This window comes from Castor canadensis, chromosome 9, assembly GCF_047511655.1.
Source record: "Castor canadensis chromosome 9, mCasCan1.hap1v2, whole genome shotgun sequence".
Classification (NCBI taxonomy): domain Eukaryota; kingdom Metazoa; phylum Chordata; class Mammalia; order Rodentia; family Castoridae; genus Castor; species Castor canadensis.
In genome coordinates, this window is record NC_133394.1 from 86,583,712 (window position 1) to 86,607,792 (window position 24,081).

General features: G+C 35.9%; 1 protein-coding gene and 1 non-coding gene across 2 annotated transcripts in view; both read right to left on the minus strand.

Annotated features, from left to right (window-relative positions):
• LOC141410755 (uncharacterized) overlaps positions 1–24,081 on the minus strand; it is a 43,064-nt gene that overhangs the window by 8,288 nt on the left and 10,695 nt on the right. Inside the window, exons 3-5 of the mRNA XM_074041075.1 lie at positions 19,983–20,079; positions 18,198–18,299; positions 10,224–10,382 (exon numbers count right to left, since the gene is read on the minus strand). Coding sequence (XP_073897176.1) covers positions 10,224–10,382; positions 18,198–18,299; positions 19,983–20,079 — 358 coding nt within the window. The remainder of the gene's footprint in view (positions 1–10,223; positions 10,383–18,197; positions 18,300–19,982; positions 20,080–24,081) is intronic.
• Positions 7,799–7,905, minus strand: LOC141411134 (U6 spliceosomal RNA). Its single transcript, XR_012435975.1, has one exon. It is a non-coding gene; the product is annotated as a U6 spliceosomal RNA (small nuclear RNA).

Here is a 24,081-nt window from a genome sequence, read left to right on the forward strand (position 1 = left end):
GGTGGTACAGCCCCTATCTAGCCAGTGTGAGACCCTGAGTTCAATCCCCAGTACCATCCAAAGAATAAATAAAAGGAGTACAGAAGGTTTTTTTTTTAATGACAAAAGTAAATTAGGAGTTTGCTCTGTCTCAGAAACAAAGTGATTAATAATGGACAAAATACTTGAGCAAACATTTCTCCAAAGAAGACATACAACTAGATTATGAGCACATGAAGATACTCTATACCATCAGTCATGAAGGAAATGTAAACCAGTAAGACACTGAAATATCTCACACCCACTTAAGATAGCTATAACAACAACAACAACAACAACAACAACAACAACAACAACAATCAAAGGAAATGAATGTTGGAAATGATATGAAAGAACTGGAACACTCTTATATTGCTGGTGGGAAGTAAAATGGTTCCAACCATTATGGAAAACAGTTGGTCAACTCCTCAAAATTAAACAGAATTATCATATGATTCAGCAACTTCACTCCTATTTACCCACAAAAAAGAATTGAAAACCAATGTTTTCAAATTTGAATGAAGTTAAAAAATAAGAACTTGCACACAAACTTCATTGCAGCACTCATTACTCACAATAGCCAAAAGGTAGAAACGACCCAAATGTCTATTAGTTGATTCAATGGATAAGCAAATTGTGGGATACGGAGTACTGGAATAATAGAATGTTTTTCCAGACATGGAAAGTACTTTACTTACACATGCTACAACATAGATGAAATTCAAAAATGCTATGCTAAGTGAAAGAAGCCAGATACAAAAGATCACACTTGATTCAGTTTATATGAAATATCCACAATCAGCAAATTCATAGACAGAAGGCAGATTCACAGTTGCCAGGGGCTAGGGAGTCACTGAGGGGTTAGACAGTTCCTTTTTTGGGAGATGAAACTGTTTTGAAAATAGATATAGGTGGTGGGTATGTATTAAATTTCACTAAACTGTATACTACAAAATGTTATTATTATGTTTTTGGTGACACTGGGGTTTGAACTCAGGGCTTTGTGCTTGCAAAGCAGGTGCTCCAAAAACAGGGGGCTTGCAAAGCAGGTGCTCTACCACTTGAGACACACCTCCATCTCATTTTGATCTGGTTATTTTTGAGATGGGTTTTGTGAACTATTTGCCTAGACTGGCCTCGAACCATAATCCTTCCAATCTCAGCCTTCCAAGAAGCTAGGATTATAGACATGAGCTACCAGTGCCCAGCTCAAAATGTAATTTTATGTTATGTTCAACACCTTTTCATGATAATATTTCTTAGCCAATGAATAGAAATTGGTCAATGGTATCTATCAAAATCTGAATGTAATGTTGACAATTGGGAAGCATTAGAAATACTTATTTTCAATCAGGAACAAAACAAGGATGTCAGCTATCACAGTTTCTACTCAATATTTTATTGGAGGTTTTAGCTAATAAAGTCAGACGAGGAAAATATGTACATATACAATATACATAGACATACACACTTATGTGCTTCTAATTTGAGTGCTCGTTCTGCTTGCTTAGAGGTAAAAATAGTAATATGTAAGCAGATGTGACTTTTAATCACATCATCATTAAATACATTTTTTATTCCCTTAACCATTTCTATCTCTCCCTCTTTTTCAAACTATTTTTATTATTATACATTAATAGCATAAGTACATTAATAGTATAAGCATTGTGAAAATGCTTTTAGATGCATACAATGTACTTTGAACAAGTTCAACCCCTTCAGTTATATTCCTTGAACCCCATCTCCTTCTCCCATTTTCAGTGTTTGGTGGGCTTCATTATGCTTTTATCCTCTTGATCAGTGCCTTCTCATTTTCCCCTTCCCCCCCTTGCCTCCTCAAAGATGTCACCCTTTTATACTCAAGTGCCATTATTGTTATTATCGATACCATCATTTTAGGACTAGATCCCATGTATAAGCAAAAACAGCTGTTTGAGCTTGACTTACCTTGCTTAACATGGTAATCTCCAATTCTACTCATTTTCCTGCAAGTTCATTCTTCTTTATGGCTAATACTCCCTGATTATATCACATACATATATATGAATGTATATATGCTGCATCTTCTTTATCCATTCAGAGGAGCTGCAGCTCCTCTGATTACATTACTTGGCTATTGTGAATACAGCTGCAATAAACATGGGAGTGCAGATGTCTCCCTTGTAATGTTGATTTACATTCCTTTGGATATATGCCCAAGAGTGGTATGGCAGGGTCACAAGGTAAGTCTACCTTTAGTTTTTGAGGAGCCTCCATACTGATTTCCATAGAGGTTGCACTAGTTACATTCCCACCAACAGTGTACTAGGGTTCCTTTCCCCCAGATCCTCACCAGCATTTGTTGTTTGTTTTCTTGATTATTGCCATTATTATTTGGGTGATATTAAATTTCAGTGTAGTTTTGCTTTAGATTTTCTTCCTGGCTAAGGCTGTTGGGCATTTCCTCATGTATTTATTAGCTATTGTATTTCTTCTGTGAACTATCTGTTCAATTCATTTGCTCATTTGTTCTTTTGCCATTTAGATTTTAGAGCTCTTGGTATATTCTGGTTGTTAAATTCATCATCTTTGAATAACTGTGGGGTATCTCTTGATTCTGGTAATTGTTTCCTTTGATGTGCAGTAGCTTTTTAATTTTATGCAATCCTATTTGTCTATTCTTGCTCTTATTTCTTGGTCAGTTTGAGTTCTATTCAGAAACGAATTCCTTATGCCTATATGTTCCGGAATTTTCCCTGTAGTAGTTTTAGGGTTTCACTTCTTACATTAAGATCTTGGATACATTCTGAATTCATTTTTGTACAGTGTGAGAGATAGGGGTCTAGTTTCAGTCTTCTGTATGCAAATAACCAGTTTTCCAATTGCTATTTGTGAAAGAGGCTGTCTGTCTTTTCTCCTATGTATGTTTTTGGCACCTGTGTCGGTTTATTTCTGGGTCCTCTATTCTATTCCATTGGTTTTCATGTCTATTTTTGTGCTAGTACCATGCTGTTTTTGTTACTAAGACTCTGAGATATAATTTGAAATCTGGTATTGTGATAACTCCAGCATTGTTTCTTTTGCTCAGGATTACTTTTGCTATTCTGGATCTTTTATATTTCCATACCAATTTAAGAATTGATTTTTATATTTTTGTGAAGAATGACATTGGGAATTTGATGGGGATTGCTTTCAGTAGTACATCTATTTTCATGATATTAATTCTGCCAATCCATGAGCATGGGGGTCTTTCCAGTTTCTGATATCTTCATCAATTTCTTTCTTCAAGGTTTCATTGTTCTCATTGTAGAGGTCTTTCACCTCCTTGGATAAGTTTCTTTTTTGTGTGTGAGGCTATTGTGATTGGAACTGTTTTGATTTCTTTCTCAGCCTCTTCATTGTTGGTATACAAAAAAGCTACTGATTTTTGTATGTTAATTTTGTATCCTGTTACATTGCTGAAGGTGTTTATCTGATCTAGAAGGTTGTTTTTTGGTGGACTATTTAGGGTCTTTTAAGTATAGGACCATATCATCTGCAAATAGGAATAATTTTGCTTCTTCCCTTCCAATTTGGATCCTGCTTATTTCTTTCTCTCCCTATTGCTCTTCCTAGGGAATTCAAGTACTATATTGAGTAAGAGAGGGAGAGTGGACACGCTTGTTTTGTTTCTTAGAAGAAATGATTTCAGTTTTTGCCAATATAATATGATGTTGGCTATAGGTTTATCACATACAACCTTTATGTTGTTGAGGTATGATCCTTCTATTTGTAGTTTATTCAGGGATTTTTTTTATTATAAAAGGATGTTGATTTTTTTTTTTTTTTGCAGTACTGGGGTTTGAACTCAGGGTCTACACCCTGAGTCACTCCATGAGCCCTTTTTCTGTGATGGGTTTTCTCAAGATAGGGTTTCGTGAGCTATCTGCCTGGGCTGGTTTCGAACCTCAATCCTCCTGATTTCTGCCTCCTGAGCAGATAGGATCACAGGTGTGAGCCACTGGAGCCTGGCAGATGTCGAATTTTTACATAGGCTTTTTGTTAATCTATTGAGATTATCACGTAATTTTTGTCCTTTATTTTGTTTATGTGCTATGTTATATATATTGATTTATGTGTGTTGAATCATTATTCTGATGGGTTTGCCTATATATGTGACTTGTCATTTCTCTCTTGAAGCTTTTAATAGTCTTTCTTTGTTGTATATATTTAGAGTTTTAACTATACTATGTCTAGGGATATTTCTTTTCTGACCTTACATGTTTGGTGTTCTGAAGGCCTCCTGTACCTGGATGAACCTCTCTTTCTCAAGATTAGGGAAATTTTCTGCTATTATTTGTTGTCTATGTTTTCTATACTTTTATTTTGCATCCCTTCTCCTTCTTGTATATCCATAATATGTAGGTTTGGTCTTTTTGATGGTGTACCTGAGATCTTGCATGTTTCATTTGTATTTTCTTAGTATTTTTCTTTGTTGAATTCCTCTTTCGTATCCTTATTTCATTCAGCTTTTTATTTGAATTTTCATTGAGTTCATTCAGCTTTTTATTTGAATTCTCGTTGAGTTAATTCAGCTGTTTATTTGTATCCTCATTGAATTCATTCAGGCGCTCATACATGTCCTCTTTAATTTCATTAATCATTCTTATCATTGTTTTTTGAGTCCATTGTTTGAAATTTCATCCTCTTCACTATTCCAATCCTCTGTTATGGAATTGTTGACTTTTGGAAGAGATATATTGCCTTGTTTTTCCATATTACTTCTGACTTTACATTGGATTTATGCATCTGAGGCCAAGTCATTTGTTGGATATTTTAATCACCTGTAGTCGTTCAGTTGAAATACTCTCAGTGATCAAGCAGGACAGCGTAGTGGCTGGTTTGAGGTACTTTTTCTCATACCCTGGGGGTATGGCTCAGTAGTTAAACATTTGTCTCATGTTCAGGGCACTGGGCCTGATCCCCAGCACTGCTCACATCAAGGTAAACTAGCTGGAATCTCTTGTAGAAGGGTTGGTTGTTTGCTTCCAGGCTGCTTTCACTATAGAGGCTTCCCTTTGTGCACTGGGTGCTTCTGTTTGGTGCAGTGAGCTTTACAGCCTGTGAGCTTCTGAGATTCTCACTTGGTTCATATGCTTCTCTGATTTCTGTCCTCAGGGGCAGTAAGTGTCTAAGCCTCAGAGTGACCTCCAAATGTGTCAGAGAATGAGGGGAGCAAACAGGGCAATGAGTTTTGTACTAGCTGGGGAAGAATTGAGGGATCTAGTCACTCATCCTGCTGGTCTTAATACTTACAGATCTCATCCAGCAGTTTACTTCCCTATGCAGAGGAGGGGGCTGTGGAAGTTTTATAATTCAGCAGGTCTGCACTTGGACCATCAGTCCTGACTGTGTCAGCAAACACACACCAGAATGAAGTTTCCAGGGCAGGCTTAGTGCTTTCAGGCTCTACCCAACAGTCTATCTCCCTGGGGGAAGGAGAAGAGTCTGTGGGATTCATGTGATTTGGAGGGACACTAGTGTCTGACTCATCAGCAGTCAACACATGCAGCCAGGAGGCCTAAATACTAAGGTAGCTACAGGCTCGATTCAGTGCTTTGTTTTCATTCCAGCCTCTGGTGCTGGGACTCACTCCTGGTCATGAACAGTGAAGCCTCCAACTACCAAGGTGCCCTTCACTGCCACCTCAGTTATCTGCAACTTGAACTCAGACTCTCTCCCTCTCCTCAATCACTTCTCATGGCTCTCTCTCACCCAGACTCTCTGGCAGGGTGTCCCAAGACTCCCTGTCCTGGGAGTGTTCCTTGTTTTCATGCTTCAGAGTTTCAGTCTCAAAACAATAGGCCCTCTCCCAAGATGGTACCTTGCTATTACCCTCTGAGATAAGGAGAACAACAGAATGTCTTGAGTGTAGACTTCCACACTGACCAGTTTCTTTCTTCACTGAGGGTAGCCTTCCACACTGACCAGTTATTGTCTCACAAATCTTTGCACTAGCTTTAAGGTTAGCAGGTAGTGTGGGCTTATCTTGCAGCTAGAATTGGATGTCTGTCATCAGGGCTGTTTTACTTTGTGATGGTGTCTTCAGCTGCCTCTCCCACTCCTGGGATGCTAGGGATAGGCTTGGAACTGTTTGCTGCTTTTCTGTTACCTCAGTTTCTTCTGTGCTTTTCTGCCTTCCTTCTACCTCTTTTGTGATTCCCTTCCTTTCTCTTTTCAGAATAAAAATCTCTCTTGTGTTACCTGACTCTTCTTACTAATGGAGTCAAAAAACGGTGGATGCTTCTCATCCATCATCTTTCCCTGCCCTTTTCCTTCCTTCCTTCCTCCCTCCCCTCTCCGCCCCCCCTTCATTTCCCTCCCCTCCCCTTCCCTTCCTTTCCTCCTTTTTTGTTTTGATGGTACTGGGGTTTGAATTTAGGGTCTCAAGCTTTATAGGGTCTAACATTTGAGTAATACCTCCAGACCTTTTTTGCTTGAGTTACTTTTTGGATAAGGTCTCATCTTTGCCTGGGACCACCTTTGAGCCACAATCCTCCCAATCTCTGCTTCATGAACAGCTGGGGTTACAGTCATGCACCACCTTGCCCTGCACAAATTGTTTTCTTAAGAAAAATTATCATTTAAATCATCTTTGTCCTATTCTTTTAATTCCTATTTCCTGTATGTTTTATAACATTATTACAGAAGAGCATATATAATTTATGCATATATTTAAATGTACTTTCAAGGATAGTTTATGAAGGGTACATAATGAAAAAAAATTTTAGACCACTGTCCTGCAAGTATTTTTTCAAGGACACAAAGATACATGTACCAGGGCATTAAATGCAGTATGATTAACAATAAAAAAATTGGAATCAATATTAATATTAGTTTATTAAAATAAGAAGTGATAAGTACATTTTGTTTTTCAAAATAATGATATACTCTAAGAAGTTAAATTCATACATGAGAGCTAAATGTATCAAAATGAATACATTTCAAAATCATAATGTTGAACTGAAAACCAGTTGCAGTGGGAGAAGTACTTTATACTGTCATAAATATAAATTTAAAAATGCAAACCAGTACTATATATTGTTTATAAATACATACATATATAGCAGAGAAATAAAAACATGAATAGAAATATTCATATTAAATTCTTAACAGTTGTTTTTCTGGTGAGGGAGTAAAATGGGCTTGGGAAGGGTGCACAGGTGATTTAATATTATATTTCATATTGGTTTTTTTTTAACAAAACATAAAAACCAAGTTCAATAAGAAAAAATCCTGAGGCTTGATAAGGCAAGGTAATGATTATAAGAGTAGTCAATATATTAATCTCAAAACTTCTCAGGCTAGCAGAGTGGCTGAAGTGGTAGAGCACCTGCCTGGCAAGTATGAGGTCCTGAGTTCAAACCCCAGTACCATAAAAAAAAAACCCAACTTTTTCATATGCTTGAAATATATCTTTCATCATAAAATAGTTTAATGCTCTCAATATTCCCTAATTATTGCCTCAGAGACACAAAGTATTTAAATACCACACAGGGCTTCTAACAACGGGATAAGATAATGTTGACTGTGGAATTCTATGACTGTGATTTCAAAATGCTTTGTAAGAACACTTTGTCCTGCACTGTACTTTTCCATCTATTATGCCCCTGAACACATGCTTAATAATGCATTAGGTTTATAAAAAACTGTTTTCCTGCATTGCTCAAATTGTGGCAACTATCTTATTTTATTGTTATTACTGAAGATGACCAGTATAATACCAAAGAATGTTTATTTTTTATTTTTATTTGTTTTATTTTTAAATATGGAATGCTCCATGAATTTGCATGTCCTCCTTGTGCAGGGGCCATGCTAATCTTCTCTGTATCACTCCGATTTTAGTGTATGTGCTGCCGAAGTGAGAACAAAAGCACTTATTAATGAGCACAGAATGAGTCTAAGTGGTGTGGACAGCACTGTCAGCACTCTGGGATTATAAGTCTCAAAGCACTGTTGCAATTCTATATAAAGATTTACCTTATTAACTTGTATACTGTATAAACTAATGTGATTTTATGTTGTTCTTTTTTAAAATCAGTATATATTTATTGTACAAAATAATGGGTTCTATTGTGACATTTTCATGCACGTACATAAAATACTTTGATCATATTAACCGCCTCCCCTACCCCCGGCAGTACTGGGGTTTGAACTCATGGCCTTGAGCTTGTTAGGCAGGTGCTCTATCACTTCAGTCTTGCTGCCTGTTTTCTCTTGACTTTATATTTTTCTTGCTATAAAAGTAATGTGGAGGATTCCTTTGTTCAAATAAATTTGCTGGGGCTGTAGATACCTTACTTATTATCATATTCTTAGTGCCTAGAATAGTGCCTGGAAGCTGGTAAAACCTAAAAAAAATATTTGTTGACTGAATCAATAAATACAAGGTACAGAGAGAGGAGACAGTAATAGTATGCTTATTGAGGAGGTGACCTCTGAGCTGAGTTTTGATGGATGCATAGAAGTTTTCCAGGGCAAGGAAAAACAAAGCAAATAGTATCTGTAAAGGTGTGAAATAATGTGATAAATAGTTTGGAGAAAATAACTTGACATTTTTTGAGATGTATAAACAGCAAGATTGTGATTTCTGATATTATTGGCAATATGGCCAAAAGAAAGTTCACTATGTTAGGGAGCTTGCACTCTAGCCTGTGTGGACAAAGGAGAATCACTGAAGGGTTTTAAGGTAGTTATAGGTAACTATCATGCTTGGGTTTATGAGATCACTCTGGTACTGTTGGGAGGATGACTGACATGAAGAACTAAAGATAAGAAGAACAATTAAATTTGAGTTACTAGTGTCAGACAAGAGATAGAGAACTTGCAGTGAGATGGAGAGTAGCACACGTGGGTAGGGCAGAATTTTAAAAAGACTTAGCCAGTCTTTGGAATACTATTCAACAGTAAGAAGGGATGAAATATTAGCACACACAATAGTATGCATGAATATCCAAAACATTATGCTAAATGAAAGAAGTTAAATATGAAAGACTATGTACTGGATGACTATTTATATGAAATTCTAGAAGAGGCAAAATTATAGTGACGGAAAATAATAGATCAGTGGTTGGCAAGGGCAGGGGTGGGGAAGAGTTAATTTTAAAAAGCATGAGTAAGATTTTAAGATGAAGAAATTATTCCATATCTTGACAGTGGTAGTATATTCTATATAATTACTAAATTCATCAAAGGCTACACTTAAAATGGGTGAATATTATTATATGTAAGTGGTGCTTTAATAAAAATACTGTGTAGTGAAAAATAGAGCTAAGGGAAAAATGTTTTAGGAAGTAGAATCAGCAGAACCTGGTATGTGTACACACTTCACACACACATGGTAGCTCTGTTTCTAGAAAAGCTGTGTAAAAATAAAATTGAAAATGCTGTAAGGGAACTATCCGAACTCATTTTCAAACTATTTTCTAATAGAGAATGTCAAGGACATACAAAAGTTGACAGAATGATATAATGAACCCTATATACTTAACATACAGTTTTAGCAATGATCAATTTATGATCAATTTTGTTTCATTTATAGCTCATTCTGCTTTTCTTTTGCTTCTCAGTTATTCTGAAGCAAATGCCAAATATTATGTAATTAAACATAATATTTGTTTAATATTAGTATAAATTAAAAATTAGTATAAATTTAAAATTAGTATAAATCTCTAATAAGTAATTCTTTTAAAACTATAAATACAATACCATGATCATACCTAAAACATAATAATAATAACCTCCCAAAGTCATCTGATATCCGATCAGGGTTCAAAAGTCTGTCTCACAAAATTATAAACTTTCATTTTTTATTTACTTAAATCAAAACCCAAATAAGGACCACACATTGCAATTGATGAAACTTTTAAGTCCATTTTTGGTAAGTTTTTCTCTAAAACCCTCGAAATTTACTTGTTGACTAGTCTGTATGTTTCTTAATGCAAGAAACTGGTCTGTTATGGAAGTAACAGCCTCCTGGCTTAGTGGGTATTTCTGGGTTGTTTTATAATTGTTCTTTTAATATTTTTGCTGCATTCTAAGATTTTTTTTTTTTACCAAACCATAGATTGGTGACATAAGATTATCTCGCAGCAGGCTTCTGTGCTTGCTTTTGGCGATCTGTCCCAAGGTCAGTAATCTAATGACTTGGAGCACTGTTTGGACATCACACAGATGGGAACACTTACAGTTGTTTGGGGGTCATCTGTCTTATCAAGGATGTTATTCGATTTTTCTTCTCTTCCTAAAATTGTATCAATATTTTGCATCATAATATTTTTTACACCAGTCACTTGACTCTCTATTGTTGAAATCATGCTTTCATCTTGACTTTCATTGTAGTCCATTTATAGAGAAGTGAAACACAACACAGATTTTTCATAAGTCAAATCTATTATAAAGTATTGCACAAACTGGAACACAATCATCAAAGGCACATCTCACTTGCATAAAGAATCAACTGCACCTCAAATTGTCTCATCTTACTTTTGGAAAAAAAGGAGGGTATGTGCCAATGTATTCAATCAACAGTGATAGTTTGTTAAAAATTAAACTTTATTTATTTTTAAAAATAGACTTGATTCTTAGAGAAGTTTTTGGTACACAGTAAAGCTGAATAGAAAGTATACAAATTTCCCAACATGCTCCCTTGTTGCCACACATGAACAGCCTCCCTCACCATCAACATCCAGCACAGAGTAGTACATTAGTTATAGCTGGTGACCCTATGCTGCCATATTATTACCTAGAGTTCATAGTTTACATCAAGTTCATTGTTATTGTTGTATATTTTATAGGCTTGGGAAAATGTACAGTGCCAGGTATCCACAGCTATAGTATCATACAGAATATGTTTACCACCCATAAAATCCTCTGTCCTCTGCCTTTTCATACCTCCTACCCCTACCCTCAAGTCCTGGTAACCAGTAGTATTTTTACTACCTCTATGGTTTGATTGTTTTCCAGAATGCTATATAATTTGAGTAACAGCATGTAGCATTTTCAGATTAGCTTCTTTCACCTACTAATTTGCATTTGCAGTTCCTCCTTGTTTTTTCATGTCTTCATAGCCGATTTCTTTTTAGCACTGAATAATATTCCACTGTTTGGACAAGCTACACTTTATTTTTCCACCCATTTATTTGCTAAGGACATCTTGGTTGTTTCCAAGTTCTGGCAATTATAAATAAAGCCATTACAAGCATCCATGTGCAGATTTTTGCATGGACATGTTTTCAACTAATTTGGTCAAATATCAAGGAATGATACTGCCAAACTGTGTCCCAAACTGGCTGTAACCATTTTTGCCTTCCCACCAGTAATGTATGAGAGTTCCTATTGCTTCACATTCTTTCCAGCATTTACTATTTGCCATTCTAATAACTGTGTAATGGTACATCATAGTTGTTGTAGTTTGCAGTTCCTCAGTGACATACGGTATTGAACATCTTTTCTTAGACTTATTTTACATCTGTTTATCTTTTTTTGGTGAGGTGTCTTTTGAAGTCTTTTGCCCACTTCTTAATTGGTTTGTTTTCTTATTGTTGCATTTAAGAGTTCTATGTATATATATATATTTGTTTGTTTGTTTGTTTGTTTTGTTTTGTAGTAGTAGGGGAGGTAATAGAGTTTATTAAAAGTAAAGGGAAGGCATCACAAAAAGCGACAGTGGCTACGTCTGGCTAGGTGGACCAGGTGGGAGGGAGAAGCCAGAAGAAGAGAGGGAGAGAGACAGAGAGAGAGAGAGAGAGAGAGAGAGCGAGAGAGAGTGAGCTCTGTTTCAAGGCATTTTAAACTGGTGGGTGGGGAAAGTTTTGGGTGGTTTTGGTGGGTCAGGCTAGGGTGATTGACAGTTACTCTGTGCATCTACTTAAGCTAGCATAGGGTGTGATCAATGTTCTTTTTTTTTTTTTTTTTGATCAGAGATAATGGAAGGTGGAATCACCCCAAGGCTTCTTGTCTTACAATTTACATCAGCAAAGGATAGCACTGGGCGGAGATAAGGAGTTTAGTGTGAAATGTGCTGTGAACAAGTTACATGGTGTGTAAGGAGTTCCAAGGCATCTTTTCCTACTTTTAGCCTGCCTCAACTAACCCCCCAGAGGGACAATATTCTGAAAAAAATTCTCTTTTGGGGTCGCTGAGGGAGGAAATTTAGTCTTCAGTATCTGCTTTGGAGCTGGCAAGGGGCTGCAGACCCTGCCTAACAAGGAGATTGTTCCCCATACCACTATTCCTTGGGACCCATTTAGTCATTAGGTGGTGTCTGTTGTCTAAATATTTGTCCAGCCTGATTACAGTTATTCATGGGGATCTTGCCCACCTGCAGAAATTGATTCCCCTGTTGTTTCACAATTTGGATCATAAAAGCTGCTATCCTTCTGATTGTCTCATGGCTGGGTTCACCAAAAATGTTGTACACTCCTGTAGTCCTTGATCAGAAGATCTCCAAGTTCTTTGTGTCCAGCATGGAAGCATCCAGGCAAGACATGTGGATATAGTAAGGGAGGTAATAGGATTTATTAAAGGTAAAGGGAAAGCATCACCAAAATCAATGGTGGCCCCATCTGGCTAGGTGGGCTAGGTGAGAGAGAAACAGAAGCAGATTGTATATTTTATATTACAGTACTTTATCAGTTTGTCTGTTGCAAACATTTTCTCCCAGTCCAACTTGTCTTCTCTTTCTCTTGGGAATATGTATCAAAGAATATTTTAATGTTTTAAGTTTTTCATTTTAGTGAGGTCCAGATTAAGTATTTTTTCACTAGCTGAGCTTTTGGTGTTATATCTTAAAAGTAATTGTCATACCCAAAGTCATATACATTTTCTTCTATGGTATTTTCAATGAACTTTATAGTTCAGTATGGATCACGCGATCCATTTTGAATTAGTTTTTATGAAGGTTGTAAGTTCTATGTCGAGACTCATTTTTTGAGTGTAGATGTCCAGTTGTTCTAGCACCATTTGTTGAAAAGACTCTTTATTGACCTTGTTCCTTTGTCAAAGGTCCATTGACTATATTTGTATGGCTCTATTTCTGGGCTTCCTATTTTGTTCCATTGGTCTATTTGTCTATTCTAGCACCAATACCATGCTGTCTTGATTACTGTAGCTTTTTAGTGAGTCTTGAAGTCACACAGTGTCAACCTTGCAACTTTGTTCTCCTTTAGACTGCTCTGGATTTTTTTTTGCCTGTCATTTAAATTTTAGAATCAGTTTTACAATATCCACAAAATATCTTGCTGAGATTTTGATTGGGATTACATTGAATTCATAGTTCAAGTTGGGAAGAACTCACTTATTGACAACATTGAGCATTCCTATCTAAGAATATGATGTGCCCCTTCATTAGTTTAGTTCTTTGATTTCTTTCACCAGTATTTTGTAGTTTTACTCATATAGATCTTATAACTGTTTAATTAGATTTATATCAAAGTACTTCCTTTTGGAGTTGCTAACATAAATGATATTGTTTCTACTTTTAAACTACACTTGTTTGTTGCTGGTACATAGAAACCAATTGACTTTTGTATTCTTGTATTGTTACTATAATTGCTTATTAGTTCCAGGAATATTTGGCCAATTGTTTTGAATTTCCTGCACAGAGAATCATGTCATCTTCAAACATTTTATTTCTTCTTCAATCTGAACACTTCCTCCTCCTTTTCTTGTCTTATTGCACTAGCTAGGACTTCTAGTATGATGCTAAAAAGCAGTGGCAAGAAGGAGCATCATTCTTGTTTCAGCTTGGACAGGATGGCTAAATTAGAGATACTTGTTTAAAAAGACAAAAATCAAAATACTGACCAGATGAAATTATAATAGCATGCATGACATCCAGCACATGCACACACACACACACACACACACAACACACACATACACACACAAGATTCAGACTCAAGAAGTACCCGAGTTTAAACCTTTACCATTGTATGAATAATCCCAGTTTTCTTTAAGAAATAAGTATAAACTTGTCATGTACACATTACAAATACAGACACTCACACACAAATAACTTAGGAAAGTTATATACTAAATTGTTAAAAGTGCTCTCGCTGGGGTTTTGATTGAAATTGTAAAGACATTCCTATTTCCTTAATGTATTATCTAACATTATTAATAAGCATTACTTTAGCTTGTAAATGATATTAAAACTCCCTGCTTTAGGAAAATGATCTAACCCACCTTAAACACAACTCTTATCTTGCTGGTTACTGGACCATACAAATTATGATTGATGTTCTGTGAGGAGCTCACTACTTAGATGTAGAAAAGATGTAGAAAATTCAACTCAAGTCACAGTGTCAGCCTTGCAACTTTGTTTTTTTTCCTTTAGACTGTTCTGGATTTTTTTTTTTTTGCCTGTCATATACATTTTAGAATCAGTTTGAATTTTTCCTGTCAAAAGATTTATTGAGGTCCTAATGCTATAACTATAAATGTGAAATAGTGTCTGTGCAGATGTAATCAACTCAAAATGAATACTTAGTATTTGAATTTTTGTTCCTTTTTAATAATCTTTTTTCTGTGGTACTTGGGTTTGAACTCAGGGCCTCATGTTTGCTAGGTAGGCACTGTACTGCTTGAGCCACTCTACCAGCCTGAATAATAACTTATTTTTAATCTAAGAGAATCACCTAACTTTTTAATGTTTTATTCAATATGACATTTTGTACATTTATACACACATATTAAAAATTTGAATTCTATTTTTTGGGAGTTATGTGCATTTTGTTAATTAGAAATTTAATAATTGATAAAATTTCCTAAGGATTTAAAATTTACTGGATCAAAAATTTCTTTGATTTAGATGTGTTAATTGCTTAAATATGCATATTTTCACATGGCAACTAGTTTTCAAGGAGTTATGCTAATAATGTATTTTAGTTCTGTTGAACATGCAAAATTCCTCATAATAAAATGTGTAATTAGATATGAAAGCATTTTTCTTAGTTATTTTTTTAACTAAGGCAATGTGGTGGGAATATCCCATGATGACCCTCAATGAGTCAATTCTTATATAACTGATGCACGAGTGTGTTGTGCTCAGCCAATGCAGGTTTTTGTTTTTTAAGGCATTAACAAATTAATGACAGAAAACTCCAGCAAGGTGAAAGTAGGTAGGATTTATTTGCCAAGAAGAGAAACAAGCAGCAGGGTCCAGAAACTGGGTGCCCCCTGCCTGGGGGTGTTGGGAGGTTCTTTTTATTCTTCTTGTCAGGGGCTGTGATTCTTTATCTCCCTGGGACAGCAGTCCTTGGGCTGTCTCTCCAGGCCAGCTGTTTCTGGGTTGGGCTCACCACTTTCAGTCTTCTTAGAAGCAACTTTCCACCTAAAATTCTGGTGATATCTGTTTTAGGGCTGCCATTTTAGCTCTCCTTTCAAAACACCCTACTTGAGTGTAACTTGCTTCTACCCATAGAAGCAAAGGAGATGGAATGTCATTCTTGTTGTGTTATATTATATGAAACTCAGAGGAGTGGAATGAGCTAGAGTCCTCTTCTGGCCTTGAAGAAGCAAGCAGCCCCATGGCAAGCAAATCCCTGACAGTTACCTTTGGCCAATAGCAGCTAAAAGTTACATCCTCAAATAGGCATAGATTTTGACAACTTGAACAAGCTTGGAAGCAGATTCTTCACCAGGGCTTCCAGATGAGAAGACAACCTAGCTGACACATTGGCTGGAGCTTTGTGAGGCCCTCAGCAGAAAACACAGTTAAGCCACATTCTTGGATTCCTCATCCACAGGAACTGTGAGATAATACATGGGTGTTTCTTTAATTTGCTAAATTTGTGATAATTTGTTACATATAATAGGCAACTAGTAGAGGTATTCTTAAAATATTTTTGTTGACTGGTCGCTGTGGGCTCATACCTGTAATTTTAGCTACTTGGGAGGCTGGGATTGGGAGGATGACTGTTTAAGCCCAGCCTGGGCAGATAGTTCGTGAGACTCCCCCATCTCCAAAATAACCAGAGCAAAATGGACTGGAGGTGAGGCTCCAGCAGTAGAGCACTTGCTCACTTGCTTTATAAGCACAAAACCCTGAGTTCAAATGCCAGTCACACCAAAAAAGAAATTCTTATCACTGAAAAGTTCAGGCAGACAAAAGTAGAGAAAAGTTAAATGAATTCCTAGGCACCCATCTCCTAGTTTCAGCAGTATGCCCCAGCTTGATACATCTTTTAAGTCCCTTTTAATCTATGGATTCTTCTTTATACCCCTTGCATTATTTTGGTCACAGACTTCCTCATATTTTGGCTTTTAGTAATTATGTCACTGCAGTCATCATTTAATTATAGATCCCAATCTCTCTGTTTCAGGTTAACTGGAGTTAGAGCTAGCCACTTGCTGATGTTCAGGTTTGATGTTGGGGTAAGAATATTTCAGATGTGTGTTGTATACTATTTCCTTTTATTATTTATGTTTTTTGTATATGTGTGTGGTTTATTTTTATTTTTTTATTTTTGCATTACTGGGGTTTGAACTCAGGGCCTCATGCTTGCTAGGCAGGTGTTCTACAGCTTGAGCCACTCTGCCAGCCCTATTTATGTTTTCTGAGTAATGTGTTGGATCTATGTTGTCTTCCAAAGTTGACTGAAGAGGGAGTCCCTATCCTGCCATGCCCTTTGGCAGTATCTAGGAACTCAATGACTTTAAAATATTTGATATGTTACAATCCACTGCATTTAGTATTGTTTTTGATACACGAATGATTTTATCATTGGTCAGTGGCCACCTCTTCAAGTTGGCTTGTTTTTTGACCTGAATACAGCAGACTTTGATAGCTTCCTTGTTTTAAGAATGACAGAATGTTTTTGGCTTATGTTTTCTGTTCCAGTCTGGAATCAGGTCTGATTCTATTTAGTGAAAAATTCCATTTAGACTATTACATACATGCTTAGGTGGCTCACGACTGTTGGGCTGGTCATTGTTTTTAGGCTTTTTCAGTGAATAGGCAAGGAATTAAAACTTTTTTTTTGAAATTTGGGATTAGAAGGTTTTACTTGACTTCTTTGATTTTACATTTGTAACTCTTGCTGAGACTCTTGATTCTTAATTACTCAAAGTAATACATCTATTTCTATATAAACCAATTTCAGAATAACGATACCAATATTATTACTAACATAGTGACTTGAAAATAAACACTTCAAAATTTATTTTTAGTTCTTTTTTCATTTAGGTATAATCTCACTAGGAATATATATAACCAAATTACAGTGTTTTAGGTTCACTTGAAGTAAATTTTTGCTGTTTTTTAAGCTTTTAATGTGATACATTGTTAGGTTCTTTCTGTTTCTATTTTGCTTTAGAGTTTTAGTGATTACTTTAAATTTTAAAAGTTTATAATGATACAATTTTTTAAAGATACATAAAACTTATCAACTTTAAGTGTATAGTTCCGTGGCATTCATACATTTACATTGTTTGTAACAGTCCCTACCACTGATCTGTAGAACTTTCTTCATTTTCCCAAACTTAACATACAGATACACCTATCAAACATATGTGCATGTTTATGTATATGTGTATGTATACACAAGTCATATTTGCAATACAAGTTTTATACAGAGACACCTAGTTTCTATTTCTGAAACCTTAATTTGTTTTTCATCTCCACATAGGTCACCCTCTAAGTGTTTTTTGACTTATCCTTCCTTTGCCCTTTTATTTTTAAAGCATAAGTCAGAAAATACATGTATTTATATTTATTCCCCTTTTCTTAAATGTTTGCATATAAAAGTGGCAAGTAAATAATAATTTTATCTCCCCCTCCCTTTTTTTTGGTGGGTCAGGGGTTTGAACTCAGTGCTTTGCATTTGCAAACCAGGTGTTTTACTGCTTGAGCCACACCTTCAGCCCATTTTGCTCTGCGTATTTTGGAGATGGGATCTTGTGAATTATTTGCCCAGGTTGACCTTGAACCACAATCCTCCTGCTCTCAGTCTCCCAAATAGCTAGGATTACAGGCATGAGCCATTGGTATCCAGCTAAATAATAACTTTATCAATAGAGCATGGACATCTTCCTTCTCATTATGTAAAATGGTAATATTTCAGACATAGTTCTCATTCTTTACAGCTCTTAACTCATCACTGATTTGTCAGCTACAATACTGTTAATGTTTAACAGTACGATCTGAGGTACATACATACCATATACTTTCCTAATACTTGTTGAAAATCTGCAGCAATCACATTTGAAGGAGAAAAATGCTCTTGTGACAGCAAAGGATTTCTTGCAAAAGTCTCACTGACCTGGGGAAATTAATAGAGATATGTAACCTATATAGATAATTCCAACTGAGAATTAAAGAGCAAATTGTCATTTGAAGCAAAGCCTGGCAGAAGCTTGAAAAAAAAAAAAAACTTCAACATTTTTGACTTTTTGGTGGCGGGGCATCCTTTCTCTTTTAAGATACAGCATTTATGGAAGCTTTGTTTGCCCCAGGCTTATCCACTGCTGCTGCAGGCATACAGTACAACTGTAGGTGTTACCTGAGTTCTTTGCTATGTGGAGAATTTGAGGGAGCAAGCAGCTATTTAACTGTGGCAGATAAGGACAGTTGGGGGCCCAGGATAGTTTTGAAATAACACTATCATTTCCCCTCTTGCCCTTACCTTCAAAATCCATTCACCGGTAACCAAACAATGCTAACAATGCCACGACTTTCTATCAAACCCTCTAGGACATTTCGAAATCTCAAAAAAGAATTCTGATGACTATTAATACTTGATGTTATATTTCTTAGAAGCATTGTTAAAAATGACCTGATTAGCAAACTTGTGTCACATGGTTTTCAGAAAGGTGGTATTGCTTTAATGTTTTGTCATAATGGGCAGAGAGAAAAAAACTAACACTGTTAGTCCAGAGCTAACAGTGTTTAGCTTCTGGACTTTAGTAACTGTCCAGGCAAAACTGAAGAGTGAATTACAACATGTAGGCCTTATAATCCTTGATTTAATATATGAATTACAACATGTAGGCCTTATAATCCTTGATTTAATATATGATTATGGTTTGAGCTGTGTCAATGAAAGTTAGTACACTGCAAAGATAAAGTATATGTATGATTCATGAATGTGACTGTAGAATAACTATTAGTAGCTGTTACACAGTAGCTTAGCTGACTGTTTTCCATTAATATTTTTATTAAGATCTTTATCCTCAATTATATATTTGTAAACAAACTTGAAGATAATTATCATTAGTTTTAAAAAAGAGAAACAAATATAGAAATGATCAGCACAATGGTTTGGCTCTAGTTTGTCTCTAGGCTGCCTTTCCTGAAGTCTCCTTCTACTGGCTGGAGAGCAAATCCAGGCTGACAGGAACAACAGGTGACATATACTGGGGCTAATTACCCTTTCAAAATTTATAAAATCTCCTGTATCCACATCAACACATACTTTATTTGCCATAGTTTATATATTCTGGAAATTCTCAGTTAAAACTTTCCCTAGAGATAATATATCTTGATTTAAAAATACTTCTTTACATTTAACTTAATAATTTATTTATATACTCTAACAGAATTGTCTTTAGAATATTGACCTCAAACATTTTTGGTCACTTATCTTCCCATGAATATAATTATTTTCAAATTAAAATATGTATGCTATTGAAAAAGTATATTAATATTAGTAGGGCTTAATGTCTTCCTTATTCTTAAAAAGAAAATTAATGTAAGAAGAGGTTCCAATAGCTCAGAATGGATGGTGTTTGAAGATCTTGCTTTAGATTCAGGGGAAGTATGGAACCAGGAGACAGATGAGGGCTGTGGTTCAGAAATTTGTGAAGGCTGTAAGGGTTCTCCAGATAGTCAGGAGATAAATGATCTGCTTTTGCTTAGTGACACTATTACCAATAAACTACAAAACAGAGACATCGTAATTTCAATAACTGAAAATTTATTACAATAGAATGGAAAGTTAACTTACTTTTTTAAGAAATGCAGATGGTGCCAGTGTATCCAAGGCATTGTCTGTAGCACATAAGTAAGTGATTCCATCAATAAAGAGAGTATGGTAGACATAGCTTTGAAAAGAATTCATTTATTTACAAATATTGAAGAAATTAAATGCCCAAACAGAGAATTTAATTTCATGCTGAAGCTATCATTAGTGACCTAAAAACAAGATAGGTAACTATTTTTGTTTTTTGAGATAGGGTCTCACTATATAGTCCAGGCTAGCCTTGAACTTGATGTCCTCCTGCCTCTCCCTTCTGACTTCTGGGATTATAGATATGCACCATCACACCTAACAATAGGATAACTTTTTATAATCAGAACAATTGGAACATTATTTGAAAACTTAAGGTAAATTATGTTAAATCAAAACTGTTAAAATTTGAATATGTATTTAAAATTATATCAGTAAAAATAAATTACATTAAGAAGGAAAGTAATAATCTGAATATATATTATATACATATATATTTGAAATGGCTTTGACAAAAGTCAAGTTCAGAGACTGAGTCAAGATTCCGACCAAGCAGAAACGCTCATTGATTTGTTTTACTGTCTCTATATTTTTAGGTAGATATATTTAATTTTGACACTTCTTGGCTTTCTATTATGATAGCTTAGAATTTAAAAGTTGTAAACTGTCAATACCATTTTAGAAAACAGGTTTAGTTGGGGAGAGTGAAGCTAAACTTTTCACATTATGCTAAAGTATGCATTATCCTAACTACTCCAACTTCTGCATTTTTTTGTGCCTTGTCAGAGTCATATGTTAAACACTAGAATATTCTTGGACAGTGCCTCTTTCATGTACTGTTTGGTGCCTAGGCTTTAGTTTTTTTGAATACTCTATCTCATATACATACAATTTAATCAAATGTTTAATAGGCAACAGACCCAGTCTAATGTTAAATTATATGTATATGAGATGATTGGCAAGATGGTGGATTTGATGCTTCCTTTCTGTGATTCTATGAATAAGAAGAGTCAGGGTAACAGAGGAGTGAGAAAGAGCATCAGAAACCACAAAAAAGGTGATAGAACAGCTGATAAGTTTGGAGAAATGGCAGCACAGAGACAAGAAGGAAACAATATGCAATTTCAATCCTGATTACCTGGGGGTTGTGGCCAAAGCCGCAACCACAAATGCCATTTAGTGCTCTATTTGCTTCCTCCACTTGGGGGAATAAACTGGGAACCTGTGGGGGGAGTAGGAACTTGCCCCGTCCATAGTCTGTAAAGTTTTTTTGGCCAGCAGCATCTCTCAGTAACTCACAGAACTTACAAAGAAAGTAAGTTCCTAAATGCAGGGCCAGACATAGTGACTCATGCCTGTAATTCCAGCTACTTGGGAGTTGGAGATTGGGACGATTGTAGCTCTAGGCTATCCCAGACCTTCCACCCCCTCAAAAAAGTTAGAGATACCCCATCTCAACAAATAAGTTGGGCATCATAGCACATCCTGGTACATGCCTGTCATCCTAGCTGTGCAGATGGCATAGGTAGGAGGATCACTGAGGCGTGACCTGGGTGAAATTGAGACCCTAACTGAAAAGCAAAAAGAGCTGGAGCTGTGGCTCAAGTAGCAGAGTGATTGTCTAGCAAGCACAAGGCCCTGAGTTCAAAACCCACTATCACCCAAAAGAAAAAATGTGGATGCATTTGTTGCTGTTATGGTGATTTCTTTTCTCCTCTCTGAAGTAGTGGAATTGAACCCTCAAGCGAAGACTGCTCACTAAGAAATTAATCAAATAAACCAGGCATGGTGGCTGATGCCTGTATTCTTAGTTACTTGGGAGGCAGGGATCAGGAGGATGATGGTTCAAGGCCAGCCTGGGCAAAAAGTTAGTGAGACCACATCTCAGTCAACAAGCTGGTCTTGGTAGCATAAGCCTTTCATCCAGCTATGCAGAAGGCTGTAGGTAGGAGAATTGTGGTCTGAGGCCAGCCCTGGGGAAAATGTGAGCTCCTACCTGAAAAATAATTAAAAAAACAAAAAAGGGCTGGGGCATTGCTCAAATAGAGCATCTGCCTGAGTTCAAACTCCAGTACCACCAAAAAAAAAGTTAACCAAATAAAATCAGAAGCGTTACACCTCAATAGCTACAACACAAGAAATACGAAAAAGCAAGGAAATATGACTCTTTCAAAAGCTTGTAACTCCTCAATAACCAAATCCAAATATATTGATGTGGCTGAAATGCTAGACAAAGAATTCAAGAGTCTACTTTAAAAAATAATCAATGACCTTAAAGAGGATTCAAACAAATAGTTGAATGAAGTAAGGGAGTCAAATCAAGATCTGAAAGAGAAAGTCAGCAACATAATGAGAATTCAGCCAGGACACTGAGATTCTGGAAAAAAAAGCAAGCAGAAATGTTGAAAATGCAAACTCAATAAATCAAATAAAGTACAACATATTCATTGGTGAAATTCAACAAATTTCAACAAATACCATGTTGAAAATCCCTTGAACAATGAATATACACTCCAATAACAAAGGATAGGAGTGTAAAACATGACCTGTTAGGGAAAGGATAGCAGTGGGAGAGTGAGGGTGAATGGAGAGGGTAAAGCAGAATGAATATGATCTGTGTACTTCAGATATTTGTCTGAAGATAGAATACTGAAACTTGTTGAAATCATCTTAAATTGGGAGATGGGGATGGGGGAGAATGATTGTGGGAATGAACCTAATCAAGGTACACTGTAAGCATATATGGAAATGTCACAGTGAAACTCTCAGTACAACTAATACCTATTAATAAAAATGTTTAAAAACAAAACAAAGCAAAAGACAGTGGAATGCAATACCAATAGAATAGACCAAGCAGAAGAAAGAATATCAGATTGAAGACAAAGTCAAGGAAATATTACATTCAGACAGCAATAAAGAAAAAAAAAAGAAACAAGCATGACCACAACTTTCAAGAACTCTGGTATATGATTAATAAATCAAACCTCAGAACCCATGGAGTAGAAGAAACTGAGTTGTAAGCTGAAGGCATAGAAAATCTATTCAATGAAATTATAGAAGAAAACCTCTCCAATATAGGGAAAGATGTGGGTGTCCAAATACAGGAGGCATGCAGAACCCAAATAGACATGACCAGAAAAGAACCTCTCATGTCACATGATAGTGAAATGCTTACACTACAGAACAAAGAAAGAATACTGAAAGCTGCATGAGAAAAATATCAGCTTGCAGAGGCAAACCTATCAGAATTCTATTAGACCTCTCAGGAGGAAAAGCCAGAATAGCATGGAATGATACATTTTAAGTTCTAAAAGTAAATAAATGCCAACCAGCATTAGTATATTCAGCAAAGTTACCTTTAAAAGTGGTGAAGAAATAAAGACCTTCAACTAAAGCAATTTATGACCACAAACCAGCATGGAAGAGGATACTTAAAGAAATCCTACACAGATGAGGAAGAAAGACAGTCAAAAGGTCAGGAAAAGAATAAATTTCAGGAGTGCACAGATAAATAAATGAGAAAGGGGAAAAAAAAATCAAACATGCTCAACTCAGTAAACCAGAAAACTCCCAACAGGAACAGGGAGACAGAAAAGAACAGCACTTGAATCAACCAGAAAAATAACTAACAAAATTATGGGAATCAGCAAATACCTCTCAATAGTATTCCTAAATATAAATGTTCTTAAATCTCCAATTAAAAGACTTAAATCTCCAATTAAAAGTTTGACTGATTGAATTAAAAACAAGATCAAACTATTTGTTGTCTGCAAACTATTTGTTGTCTGCAAGAGATGCATCTTTCTGGCAAACACACACACACACACACAAATTGAAAGTGAAAGGAGAAAGAAAATGACATAGCAAGCAATTGGAAGCCAAAAGCAAGCAGGAGCAGCTATAGTCATATCAGACAAAGTATACTTCAAGATAAAATTAATCAGAGGAAATAAAAAAGGTTACTTTATGTGAATAGTGGGAACAATCCATCAAGAAGAAGTAATGATTACAAATTTATATGTACCAATGCACCCAATTTCATAAAACTATTGGGCATGAGACTATTGGACATAAAGGGACAGATACAATACTAGTA